This window comes from Sycon ciliatum, chromosome 1 (genome assembly GCF_964019385.1).
Source record: "Sycon ciliatum chromosome 1, ocSycCili1.1, whole genome shotgun sequence".
Taxonomy (NCBI): Eukaryota; Metazoa; Porifera; class Calcarea; order Leucosolenida; family Sycettidae; genus Sycon; species Sycon ciliatum.
In genome coordinates, this window is record NC_088643.1 from 43,710,183 (window position 1) to 43,732,982 (window position 22,800).

The following is a 22,800-nucleotide window of genomic DNA, read 5'->3' on the forward strand; positions in this document are numbered from 1 at the left end:
AACTGGGGTTCGAACCCCACAATGCACTGTTGCAGGCTGGGTCAAACGGCCTGGATTTTGATGGTTTTTTCCAATTCAATGCTTCTGGGGCAAAACCTGGCCGATATCCTATTCTTGTTATGGCTTGCTTTTTGGACAAATAGACTTCAGAAACATAATTGGAAGAGGATTCCATAGGGGATTGCAGAAAAAATTCTAAAAAAACTCAAAGTTTGACCCATTTATGGCCAAAAGCTAGAAGTCCATCTTTTTCTGAATGGACTGTAGTATGAAATCTGATTCTATGTGCATAGTATTGGCTATTGAACTTTGATTAAACCGGACCCCCCCCCCCCCCTATAGAGATCTCTGGATGGACCCCCCCCCCCCTCATAGAGATCTCTGGATCCGCCCCTGCTGTGCGCCCACACAGTTTACTAATCAGCTACATGTATACATGTATATGTTGCGAATTTATGTTACGACTATGATTTACGCATGTCGTTGTATTTGGTTCTTGTCTGGTGGAGTCCAGTGTCTGATGTCATGTATGGTCTAGGTGTACGCGCGAGTATGGTGTGATGTGTGACGTTTATGGTATGTGGTGCATGCAAGAGTACGCGTTGTCAGAGTGTGAGGATGTGCTTCCGTCTGAGTGAGAGTGACTGTCAAGTGAATGCTGTACATGCGCAGTGCTAGTTTGGTCTGGGAATGAGAGTCATGTGTGATACGCCCGTGGTCGGGTTGTCTTGGTCTTGGTCATGTGTTCTGTACGTATTGGTCCCTGATTGGTCGTCCCGATTTGTCGTCGGTTTATTACTGCTTGCTCTTTTGTTGTTTTCGTTGAGTCTTTTCCCGGGAGTCTTTCCGGTCGTCGTTTTTGTCCCTTCACAAAGTTTGTCTCTCTCCTCCTGCGCCCTCACCATTTATTGATAGCATAATAAGTACTGAAGAGATAACCAAGAGTTTGCGTTGTTGTGTGGCGGGGGCCAGGCCCAGGGGGAGAAGCCTGTAGTAGACGGACTTTCTACCGTACCATACCGTATGTACCGTATATCGATAGACTTACTATACCGTATATAGTACATTATTTTGCTCGATCTGTACGTTATTTTGTGTACGTCGTGTGTACGTTATGTTGGTGCATGTGCGTGTTGCTGTGGTGTAAGAAGTAGTCTTCGTCTTGAATTCGTCTTGTCTAGTTGCTTTTCCGCAGTTGTCTTTAAATAGACAGTCACTTGAGTCTTCCTGTGCAATCACTAAGTGCAATATTGTTTCCCTGAGAATACTACTTGTGTTTTGAGTCGGAGAGACTGAGCCAGTTTTACCTTGTCACTCGGTCGCGTACTACAAAGCCTACTTCATTGGCGCCCAACGTGGGGCTCGAACCCACGACCCTGAGATTAAGAGTCTCATGCTCTACCGACTGAGCTAGCCGGGCCTCACAACCAGATTTGTCGTCGCAATATTACTGCTTGTTCTTGTTGTTTTCTTTGAGTCTTTTCCCGGGAGTCTTTCCCGTCGTCGTTTTTTGTCTAGTCTTTTCGTCTTTCTCCTCCTGTGCCCTCACCAATTATTATTGAGAAGTGAATACTAGTATGGAAGCTAACTGAATGGTGCGTTGTTGAGTGACCGGGGGCCAGGGGAGAATTCTACTTCTTATATGCGCATGCAGAATCACGTGATTATAGAGTGGTGTAAAGTTATAGGATGAATTCAAAGTGGTACAATCTGAAAGTATTGACAATTGAAGCATAACAAGATGAAGTGTGACAACAATAATCAATTATTAATCCCCACATATACATAATGTTGTTTCCCAAACACAATTTGGAGACATGGAAATGTGCCATAGTTCTACAGGTCAAAATACACAGTATTGGGGCTGTGTAACAATTAGCAATCATTACAACCTGATACCTCTTGTGTGCATGCTAGCTGACCAAGGCGGTGGATAACTTGATTTGTACATGTATAGCAGCTGCATTTGTTGTCTCCATTCTTGTGCAATCATGCATATGTAGGTTGGTTCTCTTCATGTTCATGTTATTGTGACCTATTTCATAGATATTGGTTGCCTTGTTGTTTTCTCTCCCCTCTCCTCTCACCCAAGCTATTGCAAGTTTTGCGTAGCTAAAGTATGTTAACGCGGTGACGTAATGTTTTCACTGTATGCTGATGTCTATCACGCGCGTGTTCGCGCCAGCTCACGGATGCGCCGTTGTGCGCATGCGCAAACTCTCCCAGCAGCTCGCTTTGCATACGTACACCCTTCAGCAGCCTTCGTGCCTGGCTCTCTTTGTTAGTTGCATTGGCTCGCATGACTCTTGCTCCGTTCTCTCGTCCCCTGCCGGCTTGAGTGTGAATGACGGTATATCTCGGGATGAATTCAGCCTGCAGTACGAAACTGTCGATACAGCTATCTCTCTGATCATGCAGGCAGGGCGTGGCGCTCTTTTGACGAAGGTCGACATCAGGAATGCATTCCGTCTCTGTCCTGTTGCCCCCTGTGACTGGCCCTATCTAGGCATCTTCTGGCAGGGACAATTCTATCATGACAAAGTGCTACCATTTGGATTGCGTTCTGCACCATACATATTCGATAAATTCGCCACAGCAGTCCAGTTTATTCTCGAGGATGCATGCCACCTAAGCCAATTACTCCACTACCTGGACGACGTTCTGAACGTTAGTCCGCCCCACCTGCCCGTTGCGGAACATCATCGCTCACTTATCTTAGACATGCTCCGCTATTTGCAGATACCGGTGGCCTCTGAGAAAGTCGAAGGCCCATCCACATGTCTCACCTTCCTCGGCCTGGAGCTGGATTCGCTGACGTTTGAGATCCGGCTACCGTCCGCCAAACATGGGGCGTATCTCGGCAAAGTCAACGGCCTCCTTCAATCAGGCATGGCGTCCCGGCGCGAACTCGCCTCCGTGTTGGGCAATCTCTCGTTCGCGGCCCGGGCTATTCCTGCCGGTCGTACCTTCCTGAGGCGCCTGTACGACCTTGACCGTGCAACAAGCAACCTTCCAAAGCACAAGGTTCTCACCCTGTCAGCCGGAGCAGTGAACGACCTCAAATGGTGGCAGCGTACCCTATCAGTCTGGCCAGGGAAGTCGTTCTTCCTCCTGGACAAATGGACAAAGGCGCCCAACTTGCAATTGCAGACTGATGCCAGCGGTAACCAGGGCTATGGAGCGTACTTCCAGGGACGATGGATCCGTGGAGCATGGTTGCCCCACCAGCATTCAGAGTCCATACAGTATAAAGAACTGTACGCTATTACCAGTACATGGGCGTCAGAGTGGAAGTCCCTCCGTATTGAGTTTCAGTGCGACAACTCAGCTGTTGTAGACTGCATCAAATCCGGCACCAGCAGATCGCCACCCATGATGTCTCTAGTTAGGTGTCTGTATCACCTTTGCGTTGCTCACGATTGCCTGATTTCAGCAGTGCACATCCCTGGTGTTACTAATACCATTGCCGATGCTCTTTCCCGGAATCTGTTGCAGGAATTCCGCCGCCTGGCACCCACGGCACAGCTCCATCCGGACATGCCGATCTTGCCCACACCGGACTGACCGAAGACGTGGCCAGGCTGGCGTCCCTGGAAATAGCACCGTCATCCAGGAGGACATACTCAGCTTCAGAGCGGCGGTACCTGGATTTCTGTCAGCAGCATGGCGTCGTGGCCCTGCCTGGAAGCGACGTTACGCTGTGCTACTACGCAGCCCTCCTCATGCGCACACTGCGGCCGGCCTCGGTTCGCACATATATGTCAGCCATCCGGAACTTACACGTCGAAATGGGCCTCGAGTACCCGAATCAGCCGACGTCCCTGCTGTCACGAGTGTTAAGAGGCATAGCCCGTTCGTCGGGACCTGGCCGCCCTCGTTTGCCTATCACAACACCCATCCTCCGGCAACTCTGCCAACGCCTCCAAGTTTCCTCCGTGCGGCACCCAGTTGACCAGGCAATGCTGCAGTGCGCCTTCACCCTGGCCTTTTATGGCTTCCTGCGCTGTGGTGAGCTCACCTCGTTGACGTTTGGCAACGTGGCCCTGGACCAACAATTATTTCGTATCACCATCACGCCGCTGCAATCAAAGACGGACCCGGACGGTAGGGGCACGGTAGTCCACGTGGGCGGCTGTACCGATGTCATCAGCTGCCCTGTTACGGCGATGGTGCGGTACCTGACGGCAGTGTCAGCGGAGTCCCAATCTCCTAGAGATCAGCTGCTCGTCTACCACAATGGCCAGCCTCTGACACGAGCGGACGTCACGAGGGAGGTGCGGACCCTCCTACCGCTTTGTGGGATTACAGATCCGTCCAGCTATGCCAGCCACTCATTCCGGATCGGAGCAGCCACGTCTGCAGCTATCGCAGGCGTACCAGAGCACGTGATCCGCCATATGGGGCGATGGCGCAGCGACGCCGTGCTGCGCTATATCCGTGTTGAGCCATCCGAGGTGCGGCTAGTATCAGAGAAGCTGGCCACAGTGAGTGACTGACCAGTAGCGCTGCACCTTGACGAATGTCTCCTCCGGTATACATACCAACTCTCAGTACCGCTATCGGTACCTAGATTTCTCGACTGCTAGCAGCTCCTGCTGTACTCCTCGTTCAATGCTCGCGTTATTTCTGAGCACTGACTTATTTGGTTGGCCCACCAGGGTAACTAGCTTGGGCACTGAACTCTCAGTAGCTGGCAGCATTCTCTCTACTCTCCCGAATCACTCTATTCGGTTACTGCCCTTGGCAGGTCAGCCGCCATTTCGGTCTCACTCTCGGTCCCCGCCTCTGTCGGGTCGGCCGCCTCCATGGTTACACACTGCCAGCTCCTTCGCCCAGTTACCCTGTGGTGCCAACCAACTACTGCTGTGTCTGTGTGTGGGTCGTGTATGCCTCCGCGTACGGAGCATGCGTTAATGCAAGTTTTGCGTAGCTAAAGTATGTTAACGCGGTGACGTAATGTTTTCACTGTATGCTGATGTCTATCACGCGCGTGTTCGCGCCAGCTCACAGATGCGCCGTTGTGCGCATGCGCAAACTCTCCCAGCAGCTCGCTTTGCATACGTACACCCTTCAGCAGCCTTCGTGCCTGGCTCTCTTTGTTAGTTGCATTGGCTCGCATGACTCTTGCTCCGTGTTTTCACCCACCCACCCACACCGACTTCATTGTGTTACAATTCTCATTCTGTAGCACCCCGCTTATACTACTAACCTCATTCGTCTTCCAAACTCACTCTGCTAAACAAAAACAAGCAGGGATTGGGCACTGAACTCTCAGTAGCTGGCAGCATTCTCTCTACTCTCCCGAATCACTCTATTCGGTTACTGCCCTTGGCAGGTCAGCCGCCATTTCGGTCTCACTCTCGGTCCCCGCCTCTGTCGGGTCGGCCGCCTCCATGGTTACACACTGCCAGCTCCTTCGCCCAGTTACCCTGTGGTGCCAACCAACTACTGCTGTGTCTGTGTGTGGGTCGTGTATGCCTCCGCGTACGGAGCATGCGTTAATCTGCATAAGCGAAGCTGTGGACGCAGCATACTGCTGCTACACTTCAACGCGGGAATGCGTGTAATAATAATAATAGCAGCTGTTTGATAGTGAACTCAGTTACTGTCACAGCATGGTAGTGTCATGTCATGGGTCAGACTTGTCGTGAAAACGACCATGCACTGGGCTTTCAGCAAGTCAGAAGCTGGACTCCGGAATATTCTAGAGTTCTGTGAGAACCATGGTTTGTCCTGTGAGGGATCTGACACCTTTGTCAGTTGAGCAACCATGGCTTACAACTCGTGGCAGAAGACAACCAAGTGTTGTCATACGACGAAACCTTCAGTACAGTCGTCAGAGCTGGACTCACTAGACCTGTAGAGCTTGTGGTGACCACGCTTTGTCCTGCAAGTGAGCTGATTACCTTGTAAGTTGAGCAAGAGTGCACGCCTCTTCTCGCGTCATACTTGTACAACGTAAGGAGTTCGCAGTGTCGTGCTGTGAACTCCGTACCCTTTTGGAGGGAAAACGGCTCTGCCGTCACGCATTCATGGCCAGCAATCAAGGACATCTGAGAGTTGTAATTTTTGTACTCCTCCGAGGTGTGATTTTTGGCGTGCTGGGCCAAGCACAAGGAAGCCATCTGCAAAAAAACTGCAGAAAATGGTTGTTGTTTGATCCTTTGGTGTAATCTTTGTTTCTAGTCGAAGCTAGTTGCTGTTTGGAGCAGAAACGCTGAAATTGACTATTTTCTGCATGTACTCATACATGTACTCATGTACTCAGGCATGCAGTCTCGCTCGTATTTTAGCTATTTTTCTGGAATGGATGCTGCTCTGCGCCCCTTGGTGAACATTTCCTGCGCTCGTGGAGCAGCTGAAAAGGACCACTGGTATGTCTGGTTCCTGGTTTGAAAGTGGAGAGTCGACTTTTGTGCCTTGAAAAAGGAGTAGAGAGCGATAAAGGTACGTCTGTGGCTGATTTTTGAGTGCTCCTCGTACATTTTTGATCGTGATAGAAATTCTCAGACCAAAGTCAGACCAAAGTCAGCGCGATGATGGTCGTACAGTTTTCTTATGAATTTTTTAGTTGTTTCATCTCGTATCTATGTCAGTATCGTGATGGTGAAGTGGAGAGGGTGATTTTCTTCCTCTAGGCTTCGTTCGGCCGACTTTGCTTCGTCCTCGTTGAAAAGTGATCCTGAAAAAAAGGTCGATTCGCAAAATTATGTTGATTTTCAATGTACGAGATGACATGCGATTGCTGGCTATGTTATCTATGTAGGGGAAAGAGCCCATATTGGGCAAAGCTACAACGAAGGTACAAGAGCAACACAGCTATGCTGCACGCTTGATGCAATGCAACCCAGCCCACCGGACCAGGACCAGCATATGGAGATGACACATTTGGGCGAGCGGGCCCCCGCATTGTTATTTATCTAATTAATATTTGGCTGATTGCACCCCTGTTTGAAATGTAGCAATATTACGTACGCACTCTTGCCGCCGTTACCTACTTTGATCACATCATGCAGCCTATTATGAGGAGCTGTTTTTGTCACCATGGACTTCATCCTCTTTCTCGGAGAGTCACTCTCACTCTCTCATTCCCTGGGTCTCTGATTCTTCGCGCCTGATCTCTCGATCTAGCTTGCGATCTTCCAATATACACTGTTTGAATTATTCACTTTTTGATTTGGAAATATAAACCAGTTGTTCTGTGTGAATCAGCTAACTTGGATGGGGACTCTATTGGTCATCTACCTGGGTTGCCACGAGACTGATCGATCTTTGTCACAAACACAGACACGACAGTAGTATGCCAAGACATACATGTAAATCTACATGATTTATACTCGTGTACAGCAAACACATGTACAGAGAATGTGCAGACTATTGCATTCCAGCTTCTCTCGAATAGGGTTGGGTTCAAGACAGAATGAGAAGACATCGAGGCAGGAACACATCAGTCAGCCTGTTAGGGAGAGAAAATGTCATGACCCACTGCGAAGCAAATGTATATGCATACTAATACTCACTGGGTAAGCTTGGCTGAGAGCATCTTGGACCAGTGTACCCAGAAGCACAGATACAGTTGAAGTTCCCACCAATAGTAGATGTGCAGAAACCGTTGTTTTCACATGGATTTGGTGAGCATGGGCTGGTTGTAGGGAAACCTGGGCCGGTCGACAATGGAGAAATAATGATAATTATATGACATGAAGACTTGATTTACTAAGAGTGCCTATGAATACACACCTTAAACAGTCACAGTCACAGGGATGTATTCCCGAGCATAGACCAAGGTCACACAGTGAACTATGTATCAGTGAAGTGACAGAACTAGAAAGAAGGATGCCTGGCTAGGAAGGGTCTGCAGTCTTTAAAACAACCAGATCCACATGTATCACAGCGGCACTGGACGCTGCTCCAAGCCTGGTCAACCGCGGCACAATTTCACTTGGCAGCACAGTTTGGAAAGCCCTGCACACGTCACATCCATTCTATAGCTTTTTCTAAAGTAAAATAATAGATCAATGAGGGTTGCCGCACTGCAAACTCTTGTAGGGCTGGTGATAGAGAAACTAGACCCCCCCCCCCTGCACTTTCTACAAATACAAGACAAACAAAAGCGGAAAGGAAATAAATTATCTGTGTTTCATTACTTGTAATAAATCTGAAGGTGGTGTCTACAAGTATTGTACATGTGTATTGTAGTGTTCTCTCAACTTGCTACATGACTCCGCAGGGAGCAGCCGGTTGCTCCAAATGGAGTTTTACCCCATACGCATTCCGGCATTACAGAGTGTGGAATGTGTTGTGTCTTTTACTTGTTTCATCACCGAGTGTGGAATGGCTCTACTGGTAGACTATAATGCCAGCCTGACAGATCAGTGTGCTTTATGTGCTTGATAGTCTGGAAATTGGCACGCATACACACGCATGCATGTAAGGAATGCATGCATGCACACAAATCAGCATACACACACACACACCAGCATGCACGCAAACACGCACGCACGTATGCATGCACACACATGCACATGCATGCATGCATGCACACACATACACACATGCATGCATGCACGCACACACGCGCGCACACACACACACACACACACACACACACACATCTACCTGAAGAGGCCGTAAAAGACAGTGGAATGCTGTATGGAGTGGTGCCTCCTGATCCTTGGAGCTGCAGCCTGACTTGGTAGGCACCTGGGCCAGAAGTAGACAGAGTAGCCGTACGCTCTCTGGTTGATACACGCCGTGTCTGCCAAGCACCAGAGCTGCCACGTCTCCACTGAACTGTCCAGAACTGATAGGCCTGTACGCAAGGTACACAGTAGTTTTAAAAACAACATCACAAGTTACACAAATATCACCATGATCAAGAACAAGCACGGTATGCGGTGTTCTAATTCGTTGCTCCTCCTTCAATCGGGTTGGGAGTACTTCGAAGTACTTCAAGTATGAAATTCTGTGGCGAATCCTAGTCAGTGGCTGGCTAGTGAAATCACTCACAACATCCACCACACGGATACACACAGAATACTAATCATGAATTGAAGCTCAAACGGTATCGCAGATATCTTTCGGACAGAGATCTCAGTTCAGTTTAAAATATCAGTGGACCCAGATAGAAAATTGACCAACTTTGCTGGCTTTAAAATGTTTTTAGGCTGCATGGACTTTCAGTCTTTCACACAAATCTAATCTACAGGTGATCTGGAGGGTTTGTATCACAGGGTACAGCATGTCAAGGGGTTGCCTGGGTTACCACCTTTGTTTCAAGTTTCAGCAAAGTGGCACTAGCCTCCTACCTACCCACCCACCATCTGCGTCACCCTTTTCTGCAGGTGAAATGAAATTCAGTACAATAATGATCTCAATCATCAGCAAGCAGTAAGCCTTAGCCATTCATTGTCCATGTATTCAACATGGCCAGGGCTGCAAGCGACCATCACTATCTCACTGTTGTTCTATGAGTCAAACACATATTAAATTTTGTGAAATAACCCATCCACTCCCATGTTGTAAACTTGGGAGGGGGGGGGGGGGTTGTAACCCCAGCAGCCGTGCCACACCGAGTAACACAGGAGACAAAGGTAACGTCATTCGAGGGCAGTCACCTACAGGTTCTCTGAACTTTACTCATCCAATCATGCCACTGGCCGGCCATCCAAACCAGTGGTGTCCAAGGGAATTGTACAATATTAGCTGGGTGCAATACAGGATTTGAATCTTTCATGTCTCCCTGGATACTTATTCATGTCATTGTAAAGACAAAAGAGAACAAAGTGGACTAGCTGACACATTTATTCAACAGTACAGCCGTGGCGAAATAATGACGATACTTGGATGAATTACATGTACATGTAAATACTGGTAGAAAAGGAGATTGAGCGCAGATGCAACAAGTTGTTGTGTCGTGGCCAAGTCTGCAACTTTCAACCCAACTTACCTGACCACTGGGAGGGTTGGGCAGTTCAATGGTAACTTGTCCCTGCCGCAGAGAAGCAGTTGTGACGCCAGTGCTGGGCCATGCTGGAATGAACGGGACTGGGGTGAGGAATAACAACAAAAGAAGAGAACAATGGGCCAGTTGTCGAATCCGTACTATGGTGCAAGTTATTAAGTTTGCGCTGAGCACGCCAAGGTTTATCAAAACATGAATGTGCGCACACATGCACACATGCATGTACACACACATGCGCGCACGGGCGCATTCCCTCACACCCCTCAGACATGCCCATCGCGGAAGCGATGATAGCGAACAGCTATGTTAGACATAGCAACTTGTGCTGGGATTACACCATTAAACAGCTTGCAAGGCTGATGAATTGACCGCCACTAATTTTTTTAGCCTGGTGTCCACCACACAGCTGATTGAAGTGGCTTTTTCTGGCCAGTGAATCTCTATTTTTCATATTTCATTTTTTTCATTTTTTCATTTTTTTTACACACACACGCCACACCACATACTCCGGCATACACTGGCTGTTGGTAACCACCCAGGAGAATGAAAGAAGAGCTAGGAGAATGAGAAAGAGAAGAAAGATGTGTGCGACCATAATCGTCGGGAATTGGAGAGGCGATGATAGCGATGCTACAGCAGAAACCATAGCAGCTTGTGCTGGGATTGCACCATTCAACACACACACACACACACACACACTTACACACACACACATACACACACACACACACACACACACACACACACACACTTGGAAATGATCCCACTTATGGACTCACCACACCTCCAGAAGTGCGTGAGGACAAGGTGCCGAAAAAGGATTTCATGGCATCAGGGTATCCGTCCCGAGATTCAACTTTTACCCCTGCCCCCAGTGAAGGTAATACAGGTGGAATCCTGATAATTCGAATATGGCTGAGTTTGAACATACCGCTTTGAAGTTTCTTCCAGGACCAATTTCTATCAATGCAACTCCCACTTTTAGAACAATATCAGATAATTCGAACCTCGAACTGGGCGTGTCTGATGAATTAGAAGTCCCACGGAATCCACTTACGTAGAAAATGTGTGGGGTTTGTGCTAAAAATTCTAAGTTAGCAAAGCATAATTTGAAGTTCACTGTACATTATACTTTGAAGTACAAGTCAGGTCAGTGTGCATGAGCAGTCAGGACAGTGTGCATGAGCAGGCTGCAAGTCAGGTCAGTGTGCATGAGCAGGCCGCAAGTCAGGTCAGTGTGCATGAGCAGTCAGGACAGTGTGCATGAGCAGGCTGCAACGGCCAGTTCAATGCCGGTGAAATCTGCATCTGAAAAGTAATCACTCAGACATAATATGAGGGTAAGCAGGAGCTGAATTAGCGCATGTGGTGGAGGCCGAACTAATTCAGCGCTGTGGGTACATTTTTTGGATAATTACTATCAATTAGAATGTCCGGATAATTAGAAGCCTTTCCCTGACATTTTTGGCGTTCAAATTATTAGGATTCCACCTGTACTTGCTACTAGTGCGAGTGGCTATATCAGAAACACCCCCTCCTCACACCTCAGACCTCACACCCCCTCCTCAGACGTCAGACCTCACACCCCCTCCTCAGACGTCAGACCTCACACCCCCTCCTCAGACCTCAGACCTCACACCCCCTCCTCAGACCTCAGACCTCACACCCCCTCCTCAGACCTCAGACCTCGCACCCCCTCCTCAGACGTCAGACCTGCCCATCGTGGAAGCGACGATAGCGAACAGCTAAGTTAGACATAGCAACTTGTGCTGGGACTACACCATTCAACAGCTTGCAAGGCTGATGAATTGACTGCCACTAATGTTTAGCCCGGTATCCACCACACAGCTGATTGAAGTGGCTTTTGGCCAGTGAATCCCTATTATTCATTTTTCATTTTTTTTTCATTCATTTTTTTCTTTTTCGACACACACACCACACCACATACTCCGGCATACACTGGCTCACATACACACAGACAGACACACACACACACACACGCGCACACGCACACGCGCACGCACACACACACACACACACACACACACACACACATACACTCAAGCATAGCCTTGCCCAGGAAAAGTAGAGGTCGTGCAAAAAAATATTCGTATTGACCATAACAAAAATTGAATAGTAATCCTGACAAAGTCAATAGCACATATGCAGTGAAACAAGCTAACAGCTTCTGTAGTATACGTACGTTGTATGTTGCTCCTTCCAGTTTGCGTACTAAGCGTAGAAACAGTTTGACGGCCACCTCCAGCCAGCTGCTGATCAATACGGATAGAGTATGATCCAGCTGAAAGGCCGTCTAGTGTTATGGGGAAGCTAGTGTACCTACCAGAAAGATTGAGGAGAAATTTCAAGACTTAGTTTCAGCCTATATTTCACCCGTCCACATTGCTTTTGGCCCAAGTTTTGGGTCATTGTTTTAAAGAGCAGTGACCAGTCTAAGACTAGTAACAGAGCGGGGTGGGGAGAGGGAGGGAGGGGGGGGGGGGGTAGTATGCTTGTGCAACAGACCCCAGCGTCAAAGTGAGGCACACAAGCACCCTCTAGTAGTGACTATCGACTGCATTAATTTTGTTGAATTGTATGAGAAAACACAAAAATCAACAAATGACTAGAGGGGCGCCACTTTTCACTTTTCACAGAGGGGGGGGGAGGGGATGCGCCTCCTTTGGCTAGAACCCTGCTCTTATTCGAGCCCACACTATTATAAAGTGATTGTCCGGTTCTGTATGCTGTGAAAGAAAGTCCAGTGGTGTGGTGGCCGAGGAAAGGAGCATGGATTCGTCTCACTGCAATAAGTTGGCCCAGTTATACTAAACCCCTGCAGAGGATACTGTTGTGAAATGATGTGTTGTTTTCCTGTGTGATGGCATTCCCCAAACTGTCTCGTCTAGTCGCGTGCATGTGTGATATGAGCATGCGCGATGTTGTAGTCGAGAGTCCTTTTGTCAGTCTTCTTGTTCGTCCTTTTGAGTGTTGTCTCCATTTCCGTAATGTCAATAATAATTATGTAAACCAAACTAGTCTTGTCCTTTGTGTCCTGCGTCCCGGGGAACGGAATGGCTGAGATTCCGTTACAACGTGGTGCCGAAACCCGGGACGCAGAGGATGAGTAAGTTTGTCATGAGTCTGTTCATCGTCGTCAACAACGAAGTAACTGTTACTTTGAAGTAAGCAGAGCGGAGGAGGTGAAGAGCTGGTGGGAGCGGAAGACGACGCGGAGAGGAGGCAGAGAAGGTGATGACTAGAACAGTCACTGTGGACTGGAGCCTGAGACGGCAGGAACCGCGACGGAGCGTGTGGCCGTGGCTCGCCAGAGGACAGTGGACGAGTCTGGCGTCACCGACTGTGTGTCGTCCTTGTTGTTCGTCTTGTTGTCTTGCTCGCTGTGTTGTTCTCTCTCTGTTCAGTTCGTTGCTTGTTGCTGTGTTGTTTCAGTTTGGTTGTTGTCGGTCTGTTGCTCTTCTATTCGTTCTGTTGTTCTCCATTGTTTTTGTTGTAGATTTATTTGGTGCGGGTGTGCGCATGTTATTATTTTGTTGGAGCTTCGGGCCCCCGTGTTTCGGTTGGCCTTGTGTGGCGTGGCCTGGTCGTAGAGCGTCGGCTCTAGGTTTTTGTTTGGCCCTGTTTCGTGGCCCGGATATTAGAGCGTCGGCTCTAGGTTGATGGTTGGTTTTCGTTTTTCTGTTCTGCTGTGGTTCCTTTTGCTGTTGTGCATGTGGAACGTGGTGTCGGTTTATTATTTTGTGGAATGTCATCAAGGGGGCAGGTGTTGTGAAATGATGTGTTGTTTTCCTGTGTGATGGCATTCCCCAAACTGTCTCGTCTAGTCGCGTGCATGTGTGATATGAGCATGCGCGATGTTGTAGTCGAGAGTCCTTTTGTCAGTCTTCTTGTTCGTCCTTTTGAGTGTTGTCTCCATTTCCGTAATGTCAATAATAATTATGTAAACCAAACTAGTCTTGTCCTTTGTGTCCTGCGTCCCGGGGAACGGAATGGCTGAGATTCCGTTACAACGCTGGTAGGTGAGTCATGCTCTCTGGATCAACTAGGTAACTCTACAGTATGTGGCACGGAGAAACAAAACTACCGGATGATGAGTGACCGCAAGCATCTGTATCATGCAAGAAGAAGGCAGCTAATTATAATTATGCTCGATTACCTGTATCATAATATGCACAGGCATGTCAACAAGACCACTAAAATGTAGCCATGCACGTGTCAACATTACCATCGGGGATCGGAGATCGGTATAGTCTTGGTCAAGGTCAAAAATCAAATACAATAGTGTAGTTTTTTCTTCTCTGGTTCTGAGCATTTTCCCTTAGGCTACACTAGGTGTTCCATACCTGCAGTCCAAGACATTTACAACATGTGTGCCCAGTACATCCAGAACATGTTTCCACTCACCTGACACCATAACGACTCTTGTCCCTCAACAGAGTGAGCTGCCCATTGCGAAACGTGTACACTAGAATGTCGTACAGAGCTGTCCTGTCACCACCTTGCAGGCTGAGGGTCAGCGTGTATGTACCCGCTTGAGCTGGAAAACAGCAGCAAGGATATCACAACACTTCTCAGTTTCACCTGGATGACCTTCTGCAAAATGGCAGCTTATATGTACAGCATTGATTGCGGTTAGCATTGATGGGCAATGAATAACAATAATTATGTGAGCGGTTCGGGTAGAAATCACAGGTTGCCCCACATTCGAACTTTTGAGGAAAAAGGGCCCCAAAGTTTTGGGCCCACGTGCGCATACTGAAATAGTTGTCATTAGATATGACAGCGCTAATAATTGACTAGGGTGTCTTGACAGTCGCCAGCTGCCAGCTCAGAGGAGTCCGTTGGCAGTGGCAGTCCAATTGAGCCGAGCGAGCCCCAGTCAAATCCTGAACCGAAGGAACCTTGTTACTTGCTGGTCCAGTGGTAATATTACTACTCTTTGCAGGACTAGGGCTTGGAAAAGGGTCACATTGAATGGGTTTTCAAGGATGTTTCAAAACAATAGTATCCCCCATATGACCTTGTACGGAGGACTTCTGACTTAATGCCGGGGATCATGACATGAGCTGGAGTGTAGGAAGAAGCCGGTGAAGGAGAAAGTATACAATGGATGATCAAATCAATGCTGACCAGGAGCTGCGTTATTGTATGTGGAGAGATTATCAGCAAGACCAGACATGCACTGATGATGCACACGCGCATTCACACATACGCACGTACACTCACACACACAGACTCAGTCAGCCGCCAGCAACCGGGTTGAAAGTCAAAGTGAACAAGAACATTAGACCGTTTCGAATACTGGGGTGACTTCTGACGACCTCTCTGCGTGTTTACGATTTGATTTGGATTTCTATATCTGCAGGTAAGCCACCGTTCTGTGTGTAAAATGTGACTTTTCACAAGCTGCATACAAACAGGTCTTTTTCTGGTCCCGAATGGGTTCGTCTCGGTATACGAGGCTTTGGTGCATTCAAAACATGACATTGTTCTGATCATGAGCCAGGGAAATGCACCTTCCACATAATCGTGCAAGGAAATTTCACTTGGTTACATCACTAAGTTTGTGTACATATACACTGTACTGGTACAGTGCTGCAGAGTGCATTCTTCCAGGGGATACTTTAACCCCCTCTTAGCCCAAACCCACGGGTACACAACCATGCCTGCGGGCACACCTCCGCATACGCACATGCGCGCGCACGCACACACACACACACACACACACACACACACACACAAATGAAAAGCGAAAACTGCATTTTGACACATCAAGAAATCAACTGCAAAGGAACGCTCCTTCACATCCCGACAGTTCCAGAGCTTGAAGAAGACACATCTTCCGATATGACACCATAACAGGATGTCCTGGACAGTCATGTGACACACACTCACAGCAACATGCCAATATCGCATGTGTGCCAGGGCTATCTAGGCTTTGCTGCGCAAAGCCCACATCTAACTTCCCTGCTCAATGCAGACAATACACAATCATAGTATGCTTTCAGCAAGACACTACACAATAACCCCTCGTGACTAGTATGTCTTACGAAGAAATGGCCGCAAGGTCGGTGAGATCCGAGGCGGTATGACCGATCCAACGCATTCTGGAAACCTGTGAGACCAGACGCCACCCCTACACGTAATCGGTGTCTGCGATGGCTGCAGGCGATATGGTTGATTGCAGCTGTAGCTAACACTGACTGTGCTCCCATCATAGCTCCACTGTATGCGTCCATTGGGCGGTGCTCCAGGTATCTGACACCCTACAACAATACAAGTACCAGCAGCATCACATCCCATAGGAATAGTAACCTTTGTACCAATCTTATCATGCCACATCAATCGAGTACAACTACGTGCCGTTCAATCATACACGCCTAAATGCGAGAATGTACACAAGTGGAATGCCCACCAAACAAAAAGCCGTCACAATCGCAAGGTGGGGCTTACACATAACAATAAGGAGGGAGGAAATTTGGTTGCTTCAAGAGCTGCACCCTGATCGAGGCTAACCGATCACCAGGTCAGAGATCAAAGTTCCGTGTTCTAAGAGATCGATCACCAGCCAATATACAGTCAGTGCACTGATGAGGTAGAGCATGAAGTTTTAGCTAATCCCCCCCCCCCCCTCTCTCTCTCTCCCTCTCTCCCTAAATGTTAGAATGTACAGCTATGGCCAAAGAAATCCGACCCGCGAGTCAAAAGTAGCGTCGTGTTCCCATTTCAATGACATCATGCATGTCCCCATAACTGATCCGAGGGCTGCAGCAGCCGCATGAGCCTTGGCGCTGCTTTCAGGCCGTGGGTTGGATTTCTTTGGCCACGACTGTATGTGTATGCAGCATATAGCTAGGGCGTACCCTGGCAACTGGGTGAGCATGGTGGTTTTACAGACACCAGCCTGCTATGCATAGACATGCGACTACATGTACAGTAAAATTCCCCAGATCCGGACGTCCCTAATCCGGGCACGGCTGTCTACCTTTCTGACCCATCTAGAGTCACAAAAACTGGCATTTCAACAAAAAAGGGCCTTGAAAACTATTGATTGGCATAAAAAAATGTTTACTTGCATTGAGTACGTATGGATGTTCTGAGTTGCGGGCAATTCCTAGTTGCGGGCAGTGCTCGATCCCAACCTGCAACCCGGATCTGGGGAGTTCTACCTCGATCCCAACCTGCAACCCGGATCTGGGGAGTTTCTGTACAATGTACCTGAAGAGGCAAATGCTTACAACTGCTAGTGCGTTTTGATCTTTTAAATACAACACAAAGGACCCTTGCAGTATTGCATCTGATGACTTTGCTTTGCAAGCCTTGTAGCTAAATGCTGTTACTATTGTAATAACTATAGAGCATAGGCACCGTGAATTACCGGTAGGTGAGATGACTGCGATGCATTGTGATAGTACTGGTATAAGCAATCTCAAGGGAGATAACTGTTCGCCTCTCTGCCTGCCAGCTCCTGTGCCTGCACTCCTTCCTACTAATATCTTATGTGAGCATATAAATCAGACTACATGCATGTACATGTACATGTTTCCTACGAATGCTACCAACTGACTATGATACCAACTGACTATGATACCAACTGACTATGATACCAACTGACTATGATACCAACTGACTATGATACCAACTGACTATGATACCAACTGACTATGATACCAACTATGATACCAACTGACTATGATACCAACTGACTATGATACCAACTGACTATGATACCAACTGACTATGATACCAACTGACTATGATACCAACTGACTATGATACCAACTGACTATGATACCAACTGACTATGATATCAACTGACTATGATACCAAATAATCCCCCCCCCTCCCCCTCCCCCTCCCCCAGGTGTCTGAAATGCTGGTATTTCTCTCCTAAATATATCAGAGCTCAAATCATCCATCCTGCCCGACTCCCGCCATTCCTCTAGAACTGTCTCCTTGATTTCCTCTGTGCTCTTTGATGCTTTCACTTGTTTCCTTGCTATCGGGCACCTCTCTTGTCGTTTGGTAGTTGTGAATTAAAATAGAATCAAACAGCCAACAGCAAGGTGTTTCGGCGCTCACGTGGCATTACGCCACCCTGTGGAGGGTGGCGAAACACTGAGTACAGTTTGCATGTATCTCATATCAGAAAGGCAAATGATGGCGACTACTTACCACCTACTATTTGTTGACATGTTGACAGCAGGGGGAGCTGCACAGAAAATACAGATTTAATCACCATGCCGGTCTATTCAACTACTGTGCTCTCTTTTTCCCTTACCATTTTCTCACACTCTCCACCTTTTCTCTCCCCCCCCCCCCATGTTTGACCTCTGACACATGCAGCACAACCAGTTTCATGTTATGTGTAGCGGAGATCAGGGAAACTGAAGACCCAGAGAACTGCATGATTAGAATCCTCAACGCAAATATTTTAAAAACGATAGGGGAGGAAGTGTGTGCGGATCCCTATATGGCAGCTTGCGCCTTTCCTGCTGACTTGCCACTTGAATGACTCAAGGCTACCTTCCAGAGCATGCCAGAAGGCCATCAAACCGTCCACTCCGCAAACCTGTGAGAAAGCACCACTCCCACACAGCTGTGCACTTGAATCGTGGCAACTTAGTCTTTCAAAATCGTCCGTACATGAACCATGCAAGATCAATGCATGCTCATTAGGCATAACATGTCATCTGGCCAGCTCGCCCGCCCACACACTTGGCAGGAAACTGGTCCATTCAGGTATTGATCAGTTCTTAGACTCTGAACAGCCCTATAGTCGACAAATCACACAGGTATTCTATGCCTATTCAAATGCTAACGTCTTCAGGAAGATACCTGCTGCTGTTCACCAAGAGTTCGGGCTTCGTTTGTGTTGTTACTCTGTCGTGTTCACTTTCCTCCCAGTTGGAGCACAAATTCCATTTTTTGAAAGGTATTTCGAGCTAGATCTGAGGGGTGAGTATTATATAGAGAGATAATCGAGATATTATTGTATTCCGGTTACTTCCATCTTTCTAGAAGACGGAGTGAAAAAATTCTTTTGGCAGCTGGCCTAGTTTGTGGCAAGGTGGGAGATGATTTCGTGTTTCTGTGAACTTCGGCAGGTTCTACCTGGCTGGTGCTGTTTTCAAGTTTTATTTTTTCAGGCTACGCGTGCCTCGTATGTGCTGTTGGTTTGGGAGGAGAGCTAGGTTTGCATCTGTTATTCTTGAGTAATCTTGCAAATCTTATTAAAGGGGATGGGTGAATTTGAGTGCCTGAGCCCAGCGAGCCCTTCAGCTCATGCTCTTGTCCAGATTGTGCTTCTCGATGTTGGCTTGCTGGATGACCTGGCCTTTGAGTACGAATTAGCGAAATTTCCAAGTACAGTCTGTATCGGCTATAGAGTGACCGGATATAAGAATGTATCGGCTACAGTGATATTGGTACGAAATATCAAAACGTATTTTATCCAGTCAAAATACACTATAACCAATATTATCGGATGTAATGATATATCGGATACTATGATGGCAAAAAAGAATCAAAACATGCATAACACACTATATTATTATCGGCTATAGTGGTAACTTTAAAATACATGTAGCAATGATATCATGAAAGGCCCTATTTTTTTACTTTCTTCACGTTGCTTATTTTTATAGTGATATTATGTACATGTACATAACAGAATTTTTTATGGAAATGCGGGCACTGTCAACTATGCAGCATGCTCATTTGTCAAAACGCCATGCTGGAAGTATTTCCTCGCCTTTCATGTGTCGATCGAAAAAAGAAAAAGAAAAATCGATCGTATCGCATGTAGTGATGCATCGGTTCTAGTGATAAAATCACGGAAATCAAAAGGGTACGCTATAGCCGATACAGACTGTACTTATATTGTATGTGCATGTATATGTACATGACTACTGCCTTCATCATCGTGGAATGCGAGTGTACAAAGTGTTCTGCCCCTGTCCCTGATCCTCAAAACAGGAGGGTGTGGGGTGGGGTGGGGGTGGGGTGTGGGGAGGGGGGAGCCAAGTATAATTTCTACTCAGCAACAAAGCGACAATCCGTTCTCATTGATGTACATGGCTGCTCAATCATTGAGTCAATGAAATCTGGCCGTACGAGACAAGTACGTGCCAGGCACAGGGCCTGCTCTAGACATTCAACACAGCCTGGTCAGAGTGTACCTGGCGCATGCAAGCCAGCCGGGTCAAGCCGGGTCAGATCATCCGGCAGAAAACAACCAAAAAGCCTGCTCAAAACGCAGGAAAACAGAAAGGCGAATTTATTACCGTCAATCGAAAATTTTAGAGAACAAGGCGAACTATCGAAGTCCGCAAAGGCGCAAACGTAGAAGGTAAACGACTAAGCGCGAGTTCTTTTTCTCTTCGCTGCGGGCTCCATCGTCCAAATCACCAGGCGGCTGAAAACTTGCAACTGTGTCAAAAGCTATAGCCAAAGTTACGCTTTTGTCTGCCTGCCCCATCGACTTTGAATGTCCTGACTTCCTGCTTGCCGCTGGCCAGATCGCGCTCGAACCAGTTGACCCCAGTTGACCCTAGCCGAGTTTCTGTCGCTTGTAGACTGTAGTGTGTACGGTTGCGCTAGATTTGCAACAGATGGGATCCGCGAGTCGTAAAATACCGGTATTTTAGAAATCCATTGTCAGTTTGAGACATTTTTCAGCCGGGTCAGACTGGACCCGGTGTTATCTGTTCAGCCAGGTCGTGCAGTTCCCCAGCCGGGCGCGCGACCCGGCTGACCCAGCTCTCCAGCAGGCCCTGAGGCACTGTGCAGCGCTACACCTATGAACACTGCGTTTAGAAATGCTGGAGGGCACAAACTTGATTCACACGATCGGATTTCATTGCGGAGCACTGTACATTATTGAGAGGATACACTGGCGCACTGCAGCAAACAAGTCAATGGCAAACTTGGCCAACTAACCCTCTTCAGCAAGAGTTGAAGATGTTGCTAGATAACAGCAATCTTACTTAGTACATGTACTGGATTTGCACTTGTATTTGAGCATATCGCTTCCTACATCACGTGTGTGGTTGCGAGGTTGCTATGCCATCTCGATGCGTCGCCATCTTTCCACTTCTTGACAGGCCTCAGTGAGCACGCAAAAGTGCATGCACCTACCTGCTGTTCTTTCGGCTGTTTATTTTCCTACTGCACATAGCTGTGCTTAGTCTAAAACTGAAATGCTTAGAGTTATACCAACATGTGACAATAGCGAAGTGGAAATTCACAGGCCGTGCAATGACATTATGTACATGGACATCGGAGTATTCGAATTATACAGTACAGAACAGATGGAGCCACGCTTTTCCTCTACTCTTTCAGTACAGCTTCTACCGATTTACGATTTAGTCTTCCAGAAAATCGTGACTTCGTGGTGCAAGGTCGGTTCCGAAACCGTTTCCATAAAAGAACCGCTTATTCCCGAGAGGAATCGCCGGACATGCGCAACCCTGAAACAACATACAATGTAGGTGCGCGTATGTGTGTGTGTGTGCGTGTATGTGTTTTCGGAGAATGAAGTGACTCACCTGCCACACTGCCAGCAGCAGTAGTACGGTCCTCATGCCGTCGCGATTTCCTCCGTCCTGTATTGCCGTCGTCCAGACCGATAAGAAACAGCCCAACCGGTTGTCTCTCTAGATCTCTCTCCACCACGAAGGTAACCTTTGAAAGTTTTTGTCTTCCTTTCTGCACTGGACGCTAGGCCATCGCCTAGCGATCGGCGATCGGCAAGCTAGGTGGACGGTCGTACAAGTAAGTAGTCTCCGTCTGCGGGTGCACGTGCCAGCGGTCAGCGCGCGGCTCTTATGATGGTTTCATCCGTCACAGCCTCACAGCTACAGGACTAGTAAATCAACAACGGAGGCGTTCGGTGGTTATCAATTATACTAAAACTGCATGTAGTAAAAGAAAAATGCTATCAAAATGACAATGAATGTAGTTTTCGTTCAGAAGAGGTTCGTAGGTCTACGTACGACTTCGGCGATACATTTAGGGAATTTTGTGTCGCTCCCTACGTGGCAGCTCACGCTTTTCCTGCCAACTTGCGTCTCACTTGACTGACTCACGACTGCCATCCAGAGCACACGAGAAGTCCATGAAACCTTCCATCCACTCGGCAAACCTGCAAGAAAGCACCACTCCCTGCTTAGCTTAGTTCGTAATGAAAACGGTTTATGAAATTCTGATCGGCTTCTAGCCCGGAAAATGTATTTTCAGGATCTGATTCTGGAGCTAGCATGCCACTGCTGCTACATTCGCATAAGTAGGCCGCTGAGGTCAAAAGTCCAGGTCAGCACTCAGCACATGTAGCATGCAGACAACCGGCCAGTAGACCTACTCAGTAGATTTACTGGCAGTAGTCTATTATTCTTTTATTCCAATATGGCGTGACGCCAATAAGGACGGTCGATAAGTGTGATAGAACTGGTACTAGCCAGAAACAGCTAGATGGAAATTAACCAGGGAGGCAAGAAGCAATGGATCATGAAAAACAAGCGGGGGCAATAACGTTAGCAGGGGTGATCGAGATATCAGAAACCAGGGGGATGCGCGGAGCAGGAACAGGTACTGCTCAAAAGAATACTGGATGCATTGTTTCGGAAAGAATTTCTACGAGGTTGGGTTGTGATGTCGATAGGGAGTGAGTTGTAAGTCTAGTTGGTGATGGGCGTCACCATGGATACCAGTCATTACTGTTGTTGTTGTTGTTGTTGTTGTTGTTGTTGTTGTTGTTGTTGTTGTTGTTGTTGTTGTTGTTGTTGTTGTTGTTGTTGTTGTTGTTGTTGTTGTTG

At 47.6% G+C, this 22,800-nt stretch overlaps 1 protein-coding gene and 1 non-coding gene across 2 annotated transcripts in view; both read right to left on the reverse strand.

Annotated features, from left to right (window-relative positions):
- Positions 1-21,686, reverse strand: part of LOC135827632 (uncharacterized) — a 72,259-nt gene extending 50,573 nt beyond the window's left edge. The window contains exons 1-8 of the mRNA XM_065340099.1: positions 21,535-21,686; positions 18,161-18,197; positions 16,036-16,251; positions 14,390-14,522; positions 12,168-12,304; positions 9,950-10,047; positions 8,620-8,812; positions 7,521-7,658 (exon numbers count right to left, since the gene is read on the reverse strand). Coding sequence (XP_065196171.1) covers positions 7,521-7,658; positions 8,620-8,812; positions 9,950-10,047; positions 12,168-12,304; positions 14,390-14,522; positions 16,036-16,251; positions 18,161-18,197; positions 21,535-21,570 — 988 coding nt within the window. The 5' untranslated portion in view covers positions 21,571-21,686. The remainder of the gene's footprint in view (positions 1-7,520; positions 7,659-8,619; positions 8,813-9,949; positions 10,048-12,167; positions 12,305-14,389; positions 14,523-16,035; positions 16,252-18,160; positions 18,198-21,534) is intronic.
- Trnak-cuu (transfer RNA lysine (anticodon CUU)) lies at positions 1,348-1,420 on the reverse strand. Its single transcript has one exon. It is a non-coding gene; the product is annotated as a tRNA-Lys (tRNA).
- Positions 21,687-22,800: the final 1,114 nt, after the last annotated feature.